Source organism: Gopherus evgoodei, chromosome 3 (genome assembly GCF_007399415.2).
Source record: "Gopherus evgoodei ecotype Sinaloan lineage chromosome 3, rGopEvg1_v1.p, whole genome shotgun sequence".
Lineage (NCBI taxonomy): Eukaryota > Metazoa > Chordata > Testudines > Testudinidae > Gopherus > Gopherus evgoodei.
Genome location: NC_044324.1, coordinates 214,759,737 through 214,778,377, shown reverse-complemented (window position 1 = coordinate 214,778,377; position 18,641 = coordinate 214,759,737). Strand labels below are relative to the sequence as shown.

General features: G+C 39.9%; 1 protein-coding gene across 1 annotated transcript in view; it reads left to right on the top strand.

Annotated features, from left to right (window-relative positions):
- PLCB4 (phospholipase C beta 4) overlaps positions 1-18,641 on the top strand; it is a 319,181-nt gene that overhangs the window by 214,177 nt on the left and 86,363 nt on the right. Inside the window, 8 exon segments of the mRNA XM_030558019.1 lie at positions 1,447-1,528; positions 2,100-2,200; positions 2,827-2,884; positions 10,022-10,130; positions 13,434-13,644; positions 14,294-14,387; positions 15,053-15,132; positions 15,627-15,711. Coding sequence (XP_030413879.1) covers positions 1,447-1,528; positions 2,100-2,200; positions 2,827-2,884; positions 10,022-10,130; positions 13,434-13,644; positions 14,294-14,387; positions 15,053-15,132; positions 15,627-15,711 — 820 coding nt within the window.

Below are 18,641 nucleotides of genomic sequence, written 5' to 3'. Positions count from 1 at the left end.
CTTTGGCTTGATGATCTTCATTTTATTGGTGGGAAAATATTTACACAAGTGGTTTTAAGTGTTTTGGAGAACAAAACAATTCTTGATTGCTACGGGAATATATAAGAATGGCAACAGTGTATTTCACTTCTTTCATTTTGTGTATTTACTTAGTGTCTGTGATATTAATAAGTCTCGGAAAATTCACTTGGTGATATAGAAGGCAGCATATTTTAGTCGGATTGCTGTTGTGAAGTCTTTCCTGATGTAATGCTCATGTTAGGATTATGGACATGGCCCTGAGCCACAGTATTTGTCTCCAGATCTGGACACCAAAGCTGGGGAGTAGCTGGCCAATGATTTTGGCTCAGCCCTTTAGAGATGGGGGAGGCTGATTGTGATCTGACTTTTCTGAAGCTCATCTCTGGTGGAAACAGAAGTAAAACAGAAGTTTTCACAATAGTCACATCAGACACCATAGACTTGGATATATTTTGTTCCAGGTAAAAATGAGGCTCTTAATCTAGTGGATGGTGAAATAAATCCGTCTTTTATACAAAGAAAACAAATTGGTCCAGGAGTTTGAGTCTTAGTGGCAGTGGGAAGAAAGCAAAAATGGTTGTATGTGGTCTGTCTGGAGGGAGAAATAGCCTTGGTTGAAGTGGATTAGAGAGCCTTTCAAGGGAAGAAGGAACAGCAAGGAAAGAGTAACAAAATTGTGTGTGTGGAAGATGGCCTTGGTGGAAAATATGAGGAATCAGAATTTAGTGAGTTTCTCATGATAGCTCAGTGGTTTGAGCATTGGCCTGCTAAACCCAGGGTTTTGAGTTCAGTCCTTGAGGGGGCCATTTAGGGATCTGGGGCAAAAATCTGTTTGGGGATTGGTCCTGCTTTGAGCAGAGGGTTGGACTAGATGACCTCCTGAGGTCCCTTCCAATCCTGATAGTCTATGAAATCATGGGGAGAAATAGCTTCAAAACAGAGGTGAAAGGAAGCAGAGGAATGGGAATGGATCAGGATTTCCCTGTGGGATGGCTGCCTTAAAATGGACAGATTAATAGTGCAGAAGGGTGGGAGTCACCACTGTGAACACAGAGGAAGCAGCAAAGCCTAGAGTTGAGTTCACTAATATCTACCTTGTTTGTAGATCCTGCTGCTTTTTTTTGACACAATAAGTTGTATATGTATCCTGTTGAAAACTGCCAGCAGAATAACATGTTGCACAACTCTTCCTGACCAAACCTCTTAGCTCTTTGGGCAGATCACTGTTTTGCTAAATCTTTTAGTAGTTCTGCTCCGTGGAAGCTTACAGCATTATTACAACAGTGCTTGGTGCATGACTGTCTCTAGAGGTACTTGCATAAATCGTTTGAAAAAAATGGGGAAATGTTGGAGGAGAAAAGGAGTAAGAGACTGAAACTGATTATTTAAAAAGTGACTAACTTTTTTTTTTCTCCTGTTTCTTAGTATTACCAGAACCTTTGCATCAGGTAAAACAGAAAAGGTGATCTTTCAGGCACTTAAGGAACTAGGTCTTCCCAGTGGAAAGGTATTTACCAATTTAAAATAACATTTTTTATGTTAAGAAATCACAGAATCGATCAGATTATATCGTTATGTTTTAAGTCATTTGTGTCCTGTGAAAAAATAATGTCTTATGTTCTCAAACAGCTTTGTCATCACTTCAGTTAAACAGGAATATTTACTAATGAGGCTTATACTAAATGGTACCAAAGTTAATTAGGGCTTTTTTCTGATGTCCCAGTGTGTTGAATATTTATATTCAAACGTTCACATGATACCTGGAATGATATTTTTTTTAACTTCAACAGGCAAAATAAAGACTATGTCCTTGTTCTGTATTTACTTTTTTACATATTATTATTATTATTATTAATTTTATCATTCACAGACTTAATGTTACCATGTAGTCAGACTATTAGTGCACTAAACAGATTTGGGATAAGGAAAAAATTGAGGGCTTTTCTCAGAAAATATAAATAAAGTCATGTGCACTAGGCACAGGTTACTAATACTTTTCTAGTACTCAGACATGCTGATAGAATAAATAAACTGGCTTTTGCTAAATCAACATTTATGTTTTTTGTTGTTTTTTTCAGAATGATGAAATTGAGCCTCCCGCTTTTACTTATGAGAAATTTTATGAACTAACCCAAAAGATATGTCCTCGTACGGACATAGAGGAACTCTTTAGGAAGATGTAAGTTAAATTAAATATTAAACTAATTTTAAATTGTTTTCCTATCATATTAGTCTATTTCTAGTATTAACCAGTACAACACTGAACATGATAAAGCAGTCCCAGCCTTGACTCCTAATACCATGTACGGTATTTGAAAACCAAGTCACATCTACGTTTTCTTGCCTTTTCCCCCAAATTATTAATGTAAAAGTTAACTCTGTATTTTAGAGCAACTTTTACATGAGTTAAAAGAAGCACCTGGAACTTTTTTTTTTTGCATTGGCTTTACTAACTATCTACAGTTTTAACCTGCTCCTTTAGGTTATTAACACAGTATGTGAACTAACTAGATTAAGCAAGAAGTCTAGAAGTTTGTTCAATCAGATTCTTCTCAAATGGAAGACTTACATGTTGTTTGCTAAATTAACATTTGTTAAATCATACTGAGAAGAGAGGGTATTATACTGTAGCAAGCATAGACTGTTTGTTTGCCTTAACCGTTTCTGTTCATTTTGAGAATACACAGTTACTTCAGTGTTAGGAAACTGCAAGGTTTAGAAAGTATCAACAATGTCAACATGTAAATCATACCTACTGTAGCATCATACATGAAAACTCACTTTTTCTAATAAATTTCTTTTCAGCAATGGAGACAAAACTGATTATTTAACGGTAGACCAATTAGTGAGCTTTCTAAATGAAGTAAGCTTTTTCATACATTAACTACCATACAAGTCTGTCTGCAGTGGCTTGCTTCTTCCAGTCTTCTCATTGCATGTATCATGCCGTCATTTGCTGTGCTTTTGATCTGCTGATCTTTTCATTATGGCGATATCCAGGTGCAAAAATCAGCTCCAACCTTATATGGTCTTGTGCTTTCTCTATGTTGGCTTTGCGGATTGCTTCTGTTGATTACTTGCTGTGGTGTGAAGCTATTGTTGTGTATGTTTTATACATTTTATACTGTTATATACAATGTAATTTCAACTAAGCTATACTCAGTGTTTTGTTATAAGCAGTTATTTTACTTTTAGGCATCTGATTGCTGTATCTGAATAACAGAAATATGAAGTGGGCTTTTATATGTAGTAGTTTGATTCTCCACTATCAAAAATCTTTTCTGTTTATTACAAATCTATGAATCATAAGGATATTTTAATGAGTTGTTTGTGATTCTGAAAATATTAAAAATATGTAGGATAGAAGGAAATATATTGGCAGCTGTATTTCTAAAATGTACATTTATTAGCAAGAGTCTGCAGTGTTTCCTCAGTCTAGTATCTGAAAAAGTACTTTAATAAAGTGTGTGATTTTCTACTGTTTCTAAAGCATATTAAGATGAGTGGGAGTATGATTCACAGAGCTGCACACCACTTCAGTGAATCTGACAGAATTTACTTGAAACAAATGAAGTATTGTGAACACCAATTAATTCCCCAGCTTTTGTACCACTAAACTCTTTTTCCCCCAGTGGACTGCAGAATTGTATTCCTTTTCTATAGGGTCTTGAGGGAACTGATGAGTTATCCAAGTACAAACTTAAAAAACAGGAACAACAAATTGCTATTTTCTCATTTCTCTATGTGGAGATTTAAGCATGCGTCAAGTTAATAGCGTATCTAAAAAAGGGCCCTTTTGCTCCATGTTCAAAGCAGCATATACCTTATTGATCACCAAAAGTGAACCAAACACAAAGGGCTTTTTTTTAAAAGAAGTAGAAGAAATTTAGTGATGAAATTAAGTTTTATCACTGTCCAGTGGACTAGGCACATGGAGTAAACCGCACTTCAATGGCTGCCCATGTGTGCCCCAACCTTGCAAACAACTCCATATGTGCTTCATCTGACTACTGTGAGTAGCTTCATTGAAATCCATGGTCACAAAGCTAAGCATATGTGTAGGTGCTTATAGGAACTAGGCCGTGATTGGTATGATGTGTGAATAATCCACACCCCTGAGTGACATAAATTACACAGACTTAAGCACCAGTGCGAACAGCACTGTGTCAGTGGGAGAGTTTCTCCTGCCAACATAGCTACCGCTGCTTGTTGGGGATGGATTAATTAAGTCGACGGAAGAGCTCCCTCCCTTCAGCTTAGAGCGGCTTCCTAGTGTAGTCATAGCCTGAGTGGAGTTTAATATGTTGGTCGTTATGTGTAAGGTCCTAAGTGGCCTAGAACCTACTTACCTAAGACATCCTCTCTCTCCCCCTTCACATATCAGCCGTGAACCATATGTGAATGGGGAGAGAGAGGATGTCTGTCCATAGTCAGCAGAGGCGCTTGAGCTGGAAAACATAAAAGCTTATTGAGAGAGACAAGATGAGTGAGGTAATACCTTTTGCTGGACCAACTTCTGTTGCTGAAAGAGATAAGCTTTCACAGAACTCTTCTTTAGATCTGGGAAAGGTACTCAGAGTGTCATAGATAAATACAAGGTTGTTAAGCGTAAGAATTAACAACATGTTTAAAGGGACCACTCAGAATGAAGTGGGCCATCAACAACTCTGCAGTCATACAACCAAGGTTACAGATTGTTGAAAGAGACATTAAAGAGTTGTGCAGGTTTCCTTTGAAAATGAGGGCTGTGAGGCCAGATATACAGTGATTGTTTCATGGTTGATATAGTGGTTTGATCTTTGATTATTTTTCTGCATGAGTTCATTCAAGAATGTAGTGTTTGTCTCATTTCACCCATATTTGATGGGGAACACATCCTGAAAGCAGTCTTTCCGGCATAGGCGCTTTTATTTTTCCCTGGAGGTGCTTCACGCCTGCTCCATCGCCATTCCTCCCTCAAGGCCATGCCCTCACTCTGCCTCTTTCTCCCCCCAGCTCCACCCCCTCCACTGAGGCCCCTGCCTGCCCATTACTGGCTGTTCTCCACCCTCACCCAAGCACTTCCCCCAGCCACCACTGCTGAACAGCTGTGTCTTGTGGGTGCTGAGCAGTCACTATTTTTTTTCCCATGAGTCCTCGATCCCCAGAGCACCCTGGAGTCAGCACTTACGTTTTCTAGAACCTCACTTTCTGGCCTTCAGACAGGCCTCTCAACCTCACCAAGCTCATCATCAGACACAAAGCTCTGCACAAACCACGACATACCAACTCAGTGACACCAGACCCTGCCAGAACAACAGATGCAAAACCTGCAGACATCTCTCCATGCTACAATGATCAAGACCCCTCACAACACACCTTTTAAAATCCATGAGTCATACACATGCCTATCACAACATGTGGTGTCCGTCATCCAGTGCATCATATGGCCCAATAACAACTCTGTGGGTGCAGCACTGTGTGTGTAGATGTACCCTAACTCTCCTTTGTTCTGTGGTTGCAGAGGTGTTAATGGCCCACTTCATTTTGAATGGTCCTTTGCAACATATTAACTCCTGCGCTTAACAGTCTCTTCCACCTTGTACTTCACTGTGACACTGAGGGCATGGCTATACTTGCAGATGTAGGGTATGTCTACATCTACAATTTTGCAGCACTGGTTGTTACAGCTGTATTAGTACAGCTGTATAGGGCCAGCGCTGCAGAGTGGTCACACTTACAGCAACCAGCGCTGCAAGTGGTGTTAGATGTGGCCATACTGCAGCGCTGTTGGGCGGCTTCAAGGGGGGTTCAGGGAACGCGAGAGCAAACCGGGGAAGGAGACCAGCTTCGCCGCGGTTTGCTCTCGCGTTCCCCGAACCACCCTGCAAACCGCAGGGAAGGAGACCTGCTTGTTCGGGGAACGCGAGAGCAAACCGGGGAAGGAGACCAGCTTCGTCGCGGTTTGCTCTCGCGTTCCCCGAACCACCCTGCAAACCACAGGGAAGGAGACCTGCTTGCTCGGGGTTCGGGGAACGCGAGAGCAAACCGGGGAAGGAGACCAGCTTGATTACCAGAGGCTTCCTCAGGTATGCTGGGGATACCTGCTTATTCCACGGAGGTCAAGAAAAGCGCTGGTAAGTGTCTACACTTGATTACCAGCGCTGGATCACCAGCGCTGGATCCTCTACACCCGAGACAAAACGGGAGTACGGCCAGCGCTGCAAACAGTTAGTTGCAGCGCTGGTGGTGCCCTGCAGATGTGTACACCTCCTAAGTTGCAGCGCTGTAACCCCCTCACCAGCGCTGCAACTTTGTGATGTAGACAAGCCCGTAGAGCGCTTTGAGTTAAACAAGCCTTCGCAGAGCGCAGTAGGGAAAGTGCTGCAGTCTGTCCACACTAACAGCTGCAAGTGGACTGGCGTGGCCACATTAGCAGCTCTTGCAGTGGCTCCAGAGAGTAGTGCATTGTGATAGTTATCCCAGCATGCAAGTGGGTAGGGTGGAGTGTGACAGGGAGTGTGTTGTGTGTATGTGGGGGGAGACAGAGTGGGTTTTTGGGGGGCTGAGAGCATGTCAGCATGCTGTCTTGTAAGTTCAGACAGCAGCAGACCCTCTCTGCCCCCTCCGCCTCTCTCTCGCACACGCAGCATTCCACAGTAATGTTTGCTTTGTCTCAGAGCAGATAAGCACCAGCTGTCAGAAACGGAGCTTTCAAAGGGCATATCCGCGTTCCTGCAGTGATTCCAAAACAATGACAAGAGTGGCCACTTGACATAAGGGGATTATGGGACATTTCTAGAGGCTGATCAGAGTGCAGTAATGCAACACCTTGTTCACATTGACACCCTTTCAGCCAAGGTGCACCAAGTGTTAATCTTGTCGCCAAGGTTTAGTACCAGGAGCACTCTAACCCTGGAGTCAGAGAGCTCTGTGTGCCTTGCCACTGTGGATGGGTAGTGAGCTAGGGTGCCCAAGGCTGCTTTAATGTGCTCTAACTCACGAGTGTAGCCAAGCCCTTAGTATCTTTCCCAGAACTGAAGAAGAGCTCTGTGTAATTCAAAAGTTGGTCTCTTTCACCAGCAGAAGTTGGTTCAGTAAAAGATATTACCTCACCCTCCTTGTCCCTCCCATGTCCTGGGACAAACACGGCTATAACAATACTGCAAACAATAAAAGTTTATTATCATTATAAAAAAGAGGTGGCTGCTGGCAGGGCGTTCTTAATGAGGGCCCTGGGACTTCTGAACTTGTTTTCACTTTGTTCCAAAATAGCCTGAATTTGATGACCTTCCAGGCATGTTGTAGGTTGCAAAAGCAATTTGTTTGATAGGATTTTTAGGGAAGGAAGAGGGTATGTTCCTGGGTATGTCTGATTTGGGAGTGAGACTTTTCCCATTTTTTTATTGTCTGTTGGCTTAGGTAAATTGTTCGCTCCATTTTGACTGTTTAATGCTTCAGACTGACAGTTAATTTAATTATGTATCATTATTAATGCTGGTAGATTGTGTCTATAAGTATAGTTATTGTCAGGCACTTCTGTGCGTATGTTCTTTTTTTTAAGTTAAATCTAAGGAAAAGGAAAAATAATAGAAAAATGAAATTGACCTAAAGCTACTGAGAGTTCCTCCTGCCATTTATTTGTAGCCACAGATTTTAGCTTTGTCCTATGTGTGTAATTATCAAAAGTAGTAATTCAGTACAAGCTGGCCTGGACTCCTGCTTTCTGCTGAGCAAAGAAATAAGATGAAATGGGAGACTGGATCCTTCTTGTTTAGTAAGTTTCCCCTTTCTGTTTTTGGTGGAAAGAGGCTATTATTTCTGCTAGACCTCATAAATCCTAATAATGAAACTGGCTTCTAGCAAATCATGAGTTGTTTCACATATCAGCAAATATTTATCTAGCTAGGAGGTAAATGACGGGGTGGCGAAATTTGGAGAGCATCTGTTTCTTCCCTCTTCCTCTTTCCAAAGTAAACAGGCACCCTCTAGCCTCCTCCCCCGAAATGATTTACCCTCCTTTTGTTAAGGAACGTCTAGTAGAAAGGTATGGATCCTGTCTAATATGGTAACTAGAACAAGCAACAACCGCTTTGCTGGACATGTGTGATTAGTCCTGGGAGCTTTATGCTTTTCATATTGGTCAGCTATGCTGTTTTGCATTATAAATTCCCTGTGCCAACAAACTCAATAGCATAAAACATTTATGCAGGGGATCCTGCTTGACATTCCTTTTTTTAATGACATCACACAAATTGTCAAGTAGTACCAGAATTGATTTTAGTTAACTAAACTTAGAGACATATGTTTTCCCCAAATGAAAAAAAAAAAGATAATGAGCAGTGATCATGACGACAACAACAAAAATATTACTGTTAGTTCCCTGCAATAATTTTTTGGCTGTGATTGCTAAGAAGCGTTGTTTTCCTTTTCCCATGTATTTTCTTCCCGTGTCACCTCTGTTCTATTTACGATTATCCGTGGAAGAGTGAAGTGGGGAAGAGCACTCTTCTTTAATATGGGCCTCCCCTCCTCTTTCTTTCAGTTGTTTCAAATGATGCATTTTCACTAATGGTGCAAAGCTTGTCACGTGTGATTACATGTGGTCGGCTGTACAGTTGCATGCTAGTGTTGTTCTCCTGAGAGATGCTTAGCAAGGTGTGTCCTGCATTCAGCTGCTTACATTTCATATTTCATCTGAGATTTACTTAGATATCCAGATAGCCAACGTATAGTGAATTTAACTGCTATGCTTCAGATGCTGTTGACTGCCAATAGCATTAATAAAAGGATGCTTCATTAACTGCATGATTAAATTGACATTAGTTGTAATTTCTTAAAATAAACCAACTACACATGCCAATGTGTTGGTTGTAAAGAAGAGATCAGGTTGCTTATTTTTGATTGGACATGGCTTGATATTGAACAGATTACCAAAATATTTGTATGTAAGGAATTACAGCAAATGCTTATAGTGCCTTAGGTCATAGACATCCCACACTGTCCACTCCTAAATTATTGGTCAGCAATATGGGAGTGGCCTATGTTACATTTATGAATGTAAATTACAGCTTCAAAACTGCACCTGCCTGGGTAAAAGAGTGTTTCCATGGTCATATTTGTTTATTTGTTTTGCTTTTGCATCCGCTTACATGCCACTATTCAGTTGAATTATCTTTTTAATGGAGAATCAGGCACATAGTGTGCAGCTCTAATCCAATGTGAATAAAAGTGAAAATCGCATTGCACACTCTAAAGTGAATGTGTCATGAATCAGGCCTTTAAAGATTTATTGGAAGTCACTGATACCTAGAATGCCTAGATACAGTCCAAACAACGTTTGTGTATGATATTATGAAATCCCTACATCAATTGCTATACTTTTGGGGATGATACTGTGAAGATGTTTTTTAATGGTTTACATATTTCCTCTATGATCCTAAAGTTGATTTTTCAGAAAGTTAAATGCCCCAGTACTTATACGATTCACAGAGATAGTTGACATTAGTTAACATATTTCTAAATGCAGGTTTTGCATAGAAGATTTATAGCAACTTTTTATTTTTTTAATGTTTATTGTAGTCATCCATATTGATGAAGACACAAGTTTTATGAAGGGATAATTATGTTACCGTCAGTCAGGCCCATCAATTTGCATGACCTACATAAAAGATTTTTGAAGAAGGAAGAGGATTTACCAAGTTATTAAAGGATCTGCTGTTAATTGTCAAAATTTTATTGTCACATATGCCACATGCATTATTTTATTGTAATGAGTAAATAGCAATAATACATGTTAAATGATTGCACTGGAGTATTTTCCTGAGCAAACTGCCTGTTGTTTTCATAGATAACTAGATTTAAATTTCTATAATGCTGAAGTTACAATTGGGATATTCTGTAAGTTCTAGTTTAAAAAAATTGTCCAGCTCGTTCTTTCTCGTCTGCAGTAATGAAAAGTTCTTGGAATACAGCCTTGCAGTAAGTAGTCCTGCTAAATTATGTTATTTTCTAACCTTAGCATCAACGAGATCCTCGTCTGAATGAAATTTTATTCCCGTTCTATGATTCAAAAAGAGCAATGCAGATAATTGAGACATATGAGCCAGATGAAGATTTGAAGAATAAAGGTAAACAAAGTGGGAATATCTGTGTATCAAAAATTAATACAACATTCTTTAGACACTTTAAATTTTAAAAAGCACCTACATGACTTGGGAGCCTATCCCAATGAGACTGAGGCCAGGTCTACACTATAAACTTACATCGGTGAAAAATCCACACCCCTGAGCAACATGGTTATACTGACCTAACCCCTGGTGTATATAGTGTTATGCCAACAGTAGGGCTTCTTTCACAGGTACATAGTAAAATGCTATGTTAGCTTTTACCAAAGCTATAGGGGTAAGCACCTTTGTGCTATCCTAATCTTCTCTATAAGCTGCAGAGGCCGAAGGCATAATGTAACCCCTGGGGCTTGTCTAAATTGCAGAATCCTACTCTGTCTGCTCTAAGCCTCAGTTTTGCCCAGAATCTCTCCAGTACCGCCAGCTGCATCTCCACCCCTGATGTGCTCCTCCTGCCTTAGGCATGCTCCCTACACAAGGGATTGTGAGAAGCCAGTGGCTGTCTTCCTTGGTTCCTGCAGCACAGGAAAAAGGCCTTGACACCACTCTGGTCCTTTTACCAGGAGTAAAGCAGCTGAATGAGGAGTAAGGGTCTGATCCTGTATATGTTGCTCCCAGTTTACACTGCTATCTTTCCATCACACTATCTGTTAACAGATTGCTTATGCTGTTTTCCTAAAATTGAACCTGGGAGGTGATGGTCTCTCCATAACTTCTCAGGGCAGTCCAGTAAAAAAGGGGAAGACTTTCAGTCTATACACTAGCTATCAGATGGGAGATATCTCCTCTCAATAGCACAGTATTTCTTTTTTAAAAAAATGATCTATAGGACACGCGAGGATCCATTGTTTTCTCGCAGTCATGGATCGGAATTTTGAAGGCTCCAATTCTATAGCTTATTTTGTTTTCATCTTCGTATGTACCAGAAACTCCCCTTACTAATTATTTCCTTTTCTTTTTAATCTAATCATATTGGTCACATGTTTAAGGCAGTCATGAATCTCCTGTCTAGATGCCAGCATATTTCAAGTGTTTTCCCATAATGTACAAAGTATAATGAACATTATTTGCCCCTGTTCAGAAAGAGATGCACCCATGTTTTGCGTGGGCAGGAGTTAAAGTAAGCCAGTAGTTTATGAAGATAGGTATTTTGCAGACAAGAAACTGTATCTAGAAGCTGATGTCGGCATGAGCATCTACACTTCTTTCATACTCTTTCAAACAATCATTGAGTCATGGTAGCAACTTGAGCCTATTGTGTTAATTCTTTCTTTCTCTATTATTTGTACTGTGATGTATGTAAATGTGGACTGTCTCCTGCCAAAAAATCAGTGGGGGTTTTCTGATGATGATCTTTCCTTAATGGGGTTAGTTCATGCAGGTTTCACCCCAATGGAATTAGTGGGAGAAGGGGAGGAATTGGCCCCAGAAGTTTTGGATCCTGAATATAGGCAGGTCATTCATCTGGCTTTAAACCATACTGTCCTCTTGTTGGATGATTGCTCCGTAGTCCAGTGTGGAGACAAAACCAGACTAGGTTTTGTCCAGTATCAGATGGGGATGACATTTTGAAAAGCACATCATTCCGCCCCCACCAGTGTGACCTTGCATGCACCATCCATGCGAGGTCATGCTGGCAGGGATAGGTCCACACCAATCCTGGAAGTACCATAATGTCTTGTATTCTGGGAATGCATGAGTAGCCATCCAATATCCAATGGAGGCAATGGCTTATCTGCGTGGTGCCTGTTCTCTGCAGTCCTTTACAAGACCCCCCTATTCCATAAAGCACTTAGGCACATGTGTGCACTGAATAGCACTGTGTTGGAGGCAAGACCTTGTTCACTGATCGTAGCTGTAAGAAACCAGTCTTGCCTTGGTCACCGTACAACAGGGGTAGTGAATTATTTTTTTGTCAAGGTCCAAATTTCTTGGTCAAGGTGTAGTCAAGGTCCAGACTCCAGAAAAAATCATTAAAATAATAACAACAATAATGATAAGTAAATAAAAAGATTTGGGGGTCCATTCAGAAGCAGCTGGTGGTCCAGATTTGGCCCATGGTCCGCCTGTTGACTACTCCTGCTGTACGGTAAGGATCAGTAACTAGTAAGGGTCAGTAACTAGAACTCAGCCCTTCCTCATGTGCTGTACAGCACATGGATGGCTCAGTAAGCTCAGGAGCTCTGTGAGAGATCAGTTATAGACACTTTCTCCTTCTGGGGGAGTCTCTGCAACTCAGCCTCTTAATTATGTTATCATTGGGGCAGGGTTTCATTATTTTGTTAAATCTTAGCAGATATCCACCAGCTATACACAGCAGTGATTTTTTTTTCACTATCTTATACTTTTTCCTCCAGGCTAATCACATGTCATGCTTGGAGCTACTTTGTTCTGCTGTTTTTAAGTTCTTACTGGGGTGGGGGGGTATTAAATTTCTTAAGATGAGAATGTGTGATTTTTAATTTTTTTTCATTTTCTCCTGACTCTAAACAAGCTGAAAGGATTTGGCTGTGACCAAGAATAGGAAGTTCAAAGCCTCAAGTGAGAATTTTTCAGAAAGTTATGAGCAAGTGAAAGCTGCGGGGTTAGGGATTCTCTGTTGAAACAAAAAGGTCATGTGAAACAAAATTAGAGCTGCTGTGAGCTGTCCCTTGCCAATAACAGACCTCCATGTCTGACATTAAGCAACATGAACTTCAAGTTCAAATTGCATTCAAATTGTGTAATGTAACGTTTAGATAGTTAACTGCCTACCTCCCCCGCCCCCCCCCCTTTATTTTTTTTAGCATGAGGCCATTTTTAACATAGATATCACAGGCAGATTCTGCTCTGGCTTAAACCAGAATCTGGCCCCTCATCTTTTACAATTTCTGAAGCACAAAACAAAAAGAGGTGAAAGAAAACATACTACGGACACTGTGGCCAAAGTTACTGTACACACAAAGTTTCATTTTCTTACATGGTTTTGTTTACACAGAAAATGTTGTCATTTTCATTGTCAGGAAGATAGGCTACTGTATATACTTCAAACAGTGGGGTGGTTAGCAAAAGTCTTGAACCTTCCATGTTTTGGAAATAAATCCAAAATAAATTAACTTTGAAGCTCATGCTAATAGAACCTTTGGATTCCAGCCTTTGAAAGACTGGGAGAGTCTTGTACTTAAATTACTGTTGTTAATTTTCTTTCATCTGCTGTTATAAAATACCAGCACCTCTTCTGGGTAATGTCTGTGTTCCTTTAAACACTAACAATCTGTATTCTCTGCATAAATACAAAAAAAAGTAAAGCTATTTTTTTCCTTCCAGGTCTCATATCAAGTGATGGATTCTGCAGATATTTGATGTCAGATGAAAATGCCCCAGTCTTCCTTGACCGTTTGGAATTATACCAGGAAATGGACCATTCTTTGGCTCACTACTTCATCAGCTCCTCCCACAATACCTATCTAACAGGCAGGCAGTTTGGCGGGAAGTCTTCTGTAGAGATGTACAGACAAGTGCTTTTGGCCGGTTGCAGGTTGGAAATACAGGATAATGGCTTTCATAGTTAATATTGTATGGGGGAAATCAAATACTTCATTTTATTTACCTCGGCAATTCTATATGATACCATGTAAATATAACAAGTGTGATACATATGAAAAATATCATAAGTAAAATTCCTTTTTGTACAAAAACATATGGAAAGAGTAGCCTTTAGGAAGTTGTAGTATTGTTGGGGGAAGGGTGTGTTGGAAGATGTAGACTGCACACTTCTGCAGTTCAGAGGGATTTGTGCTGTGCAATTAAGCCAATCTGCATTTACATGGGTATCGGTTTATGACTTCCAGTTTAACTACTTTCAGTGCATAGATATGGTATATCCAAATTAGCTAACGAGAGAGTAAATAATGGAGTGCTGAAAAAAAACAAACCACTTTCACTCAGACATTTTTCACTCTCACACGCACACAGTTTAATGTAATATGTCCATAGTTATAAAATCAAATTGAAATAAGAGTTTGTGTATTACAGCGTGAGAGGAATTGTATTGCTTCTAAAATTACAATGTTATTTATTGTAGTCTCAGCTCCTGAACAAGACTGATTGCTTGGAGTTTCTGTCAAATGGCTTATATATTTATTGAAATATTGTGGAAATTGACATAGTTGTTATTGGGTTTTTAGATGTGTTGAACTGGATTGTTGGGATGGAAAAGGTGAAGACCAAGAACCAATAATAACGCATGGAAAAGCAATGTGTACAGATATTCTTTTCAAGGTAGAATATATATATATATTGATTTATAAATCAAACTTTAAACCCAAATCCTCTGTTCAAAACCCAGACTGGGAAATTTAGCTAGCAAGTAGGGAACTCTGCAGAGAGAAGGAATCCCACACCACAACACTGCATGCCTGGCACTACATCATAATGGAATGAATGATTCGAATGGGGTGGTTCCTATGTCCTGAACTCTTAAAAGCTTGCCTCTGCCTCATTATCTGCTCCCACCCCCCTTTGCATCAAAGCATGCAGGGTGCTCACTCAGGCCCTCTGCATAGGCTCTCCAAAACCTGCCACTCTTATGGACTCCGCTGCAAAAGTCCCCCTTACCGGTGGAAGGGACAGGCGAAACGCAGGAGTTGTCCCTTCAGCCAAAATCCTCCTCTCGGACAGATCAGCTGTCAGATCCCTATGTCTCAGAGCAGCACTGAGCTTGAGGCTTTTGCTATCACCTTCCTTCCGCAGGTGAAGAGGGAGTTTTTTAAACATGGCATGCAAGATAGTTAGTAGGAGTAAATGGAGAAATGAAATAGACACACTTTGTTCCGTGTGTCTTTGCTTCATTTGCAAATCCATCATGTTCTGTGTCTGTAAAATATTTCTACTCATGATTGCCACTTGATGTGTTTTAACATGAATGTTTTCTTTGCATTTTAAAGGATGTCATTCAAGCCATTAAGGAAACTGCATTTGTTACATCTGAGTATCCTGTTATTCTTTCATTTGAAAATCACTGCAGGTATAAAGTATATTCATCTTCCATTTTTAATAGTGCAATGAAAGAGCAATTGTACCTATGATAAGGCTTATAATAGTTCAACTTTGCTTGGAAAACTTTGTAACAGGGTTATGCAGATAAATTAGATTAGATGTCGCTTTGAAGAGATTCAGAGATGTTTGCTTTAATGCAAAGGTCAAGCTTTACGTTGGTTTAATAATGCTGTGATTCAGCAGTGAGTTACATTTGAAGGTCACATTAACTGAATAATATTTAATCAGCAAATTACTTTGCTCTAAATAAATTCATGCATTTCAGTTATATTAGTTAGGTTTTATAAACACTTAAAAGTACTTTAAGTCTTGTAATTTTATTGTAAGTGGGCAGCAAATTACATGAAATACTTGTATTACTTCTATATTAACTTTTCCTGTTGCTGAATGATGGCTTGGGATTTTTTGGGGGAGGGTTGACAGAGAGAATCTTAAGAAATTAACAAATGTCACTTTTTTCAGCAAATACCAACAGTACAAGATGTCAAAATACTGTGAAGATTATTTTGGCGATCTCCTTTTGAAGCAACCTCTAGAAACACATCCAGTATGTATCTTTAAAAATTATGTTTATATCTTGGGTTAATTTTATTAGCAAGATATAGTAACTTGGGGTCACATCACCAATAGTGAAGGAACTTGTGTGCCTGGACCTAAGTTTTCAAACATCACTATTGATTTAGGGCTTCTCAGGTTTTGGGTGCTTGTCCTTAGCTGGTTCATTTAATTTCTTCTGAACAGGGATTGGTGAAGGACTTCTGGCAAGAGTTGGGGAGCCATGTCCCCATGCTGAGTCAGGCAGGGTTGCCTGCCCTATAAAATAGACCAAGTGTAGTTCCTTTGCTTGTGACTTCACCACCTCATCTCTCTGTAGTTTCCACTCATTGATGCTCTACTTAATGCTAAACTGTATTAATGCTAAAATGTGCAAAAGCCTTATTTAAATAAATCTTAGCCATAGCCAGCAGAGCATTACAGGATCTAATGATGAATGCATCTTGTGTGTATAAGCAAGCAACGTGGCCAGTCCACAGCTGATACAGAAGAACCCGCTGTCAGGAGTACACTAAGAACAGAAACAGAAGGAACAAAGCAACAAAATGCAGACGAAGAACAGCCACAAAGTTTGCAGGATCTCATCAACATGCCACTTCTCAATGCCCTAGAGAACTTCAGCTTTGACAAATCTTCACAATGGATAGACAGTATTTTGCAAGATTTCAAATTGCAAACAAACTTGAGATCATAGAAGATTAGGGTTGGAAGGGACCTCAGGAGGTCATCTAGTCCAACCCCTTGCTCAAAGCAGGACTAATCCCCAACTATATATATTTTTTGCCCCAGTTTCCTAAATGGCCCCCTTAAGAATTGAACTCACAAGCATGGGTTTAGCAGGCCAATGCTCAATCCACTGAGCTATCCCTCCCCTATGTGTATCTTTTTTAATGTATGTTGTGGGAAAGCAAGCGAAGCATATCTTTAAATCCTTTGACTTCACTGCAGACTGTCACAAAGATAACTATGAAAGGATTCTGGCTATGTGGTTTATGAAAGAGAATGTTTTCATGAGAGAATTCAAGAACCAGGGGAAAATGTTGAATGTTTTATAAGAATTCTGCATACATTGACTGAAAACTCTGATTTGGAAAATGCAAAACATGAAAATATCAGACTCAGGCTGGTTTATTGGGTTAACAGATGAAAAACTTTTCATAGCAGCTGAAATTGAAGAGAGATTTAACCCTAACCTCAGTTATTTAAATAGCAAAACAGTCTGAACTAGTGAAACAGTGAAACCTAGAGAAACTTGACAAACTTAAAATCCTGTAGCTAGCTTAGAAACTGTGTTAAAAGTTATCATCATAAAACCCCTGAGGCAAGGAGAGAGAACTCCCAAGTTAACAGTGACAATTCCATCCTACATACACAATAAGTAGAAAAAGTCATATCTCAAGAGATTATGCATGTCCGGCCAGAGGCACATGATGTAATAAATGTATGAAATGTGAACTTTTTGCAGCTGTTTGCTGCACAAAAGCAGTCAGAGAGTTGACTCATGTCATGGACAAGCAAGAGCCACTGTTTCTGAAAGCTATTACTTGTGATGACATAGATAAAGCCTTGCAAATCTACGGATATCCGCATCCGCGGACATAGTTGTATTGTTTACCATCTTTGCTGATTGCAAATTGGATGCAGCTTCAAATTTTTGTATGTGTGCAGGGCTCTAACAGTGACATGGGTGCGAATGCAGATACATATAAACGGTGGAGTGTGGATTGTGGGTCAGATAGAAGTTAATTATCGCGGATTCGAATCAGATGTGAATCCAAATTTTTCTATGCACACAGGGCTCTAGACATAGAACCTACCCTGGAGAGAGAAATTAAATATTCATGGCAAGACTATTGACTTTTTTAAATTGACTCAGGAGCTGATGTCACAATCATCATGGAAGGGACTTGCAATCACATTCAGTCCTTCTCAGAGCTGAGGTCACGGCTTGACACAGCTTTGACTAGCCTTGGAGGTATACTGAATGGCTTGGATCAGCTCACCATAGAAACAACTTGCAAAGATAAAAGCTTTGCATTCTGAGTGAATGTGATCAAAGGATCAAAGATGAGCAACTTCTCAGCTGTAGCATAGCTGCCATGATGGTCCCGGTGAGAGAGGTGGAAGAACTTGATAAAGGATTTGGTGATATTGAACTTCTGAGAGGTTATCCAGTACAAATCAACTTAAGAGACAATGCTGAACCATACAGTGTACAAACACCCACACCAGAGAGATCTTGGAAGAGACTAATTGCAGATTTATGCAAATTCAGAGAACATCACTGCCTGGTTATCGTGATCTATTTTCCCAGGTTTATAGAAATAATGTACTTGAAAGACATAACATGTCCCAATGTTATTGAGAAACTGAAGTGCACTTTTGCTCACTTCAGTTATCCCAGAGTAACTTGTGATGGGCAACCGACCACAGTTCACTGCAGCAGAATTTAAGTCACTCTGAACGAAATGTCATTTTGATCATATTACTAGCAGCCCACATTACCCACAAGCAAATGGAGAGGCTGAGAGAGCTGTACAGACTGCTAAGAAAATCCTACAGCAGAAAGATTGATTCCTTGCTCTTCTGAGTTACAGATCCACACCAATAACAGCAACTGGATAAAGTCCAGACCTGCTGATGGGAAGACAACCCGGCACTAGTGTTCCACCTTTGGAAAAGAACCTATTTCCAAAGTGGCCAGACGTGAGGAGAGTAGGCAAATCAGATAAAAAGACTGCAAGAGCTTCTGAACATATTTTTACAACAGACATCACTCAGAGAATTGCCAGGTCTAGAACCTGGAGACCAAGCTCATGTAAAAATGGATGGAGAAAAAGGAGGACAACTTCAGCTATCATTGTATACAAAAAATAAATAAATTCTGTACCAATATAATATGTGATCATGACTGACGTGGAG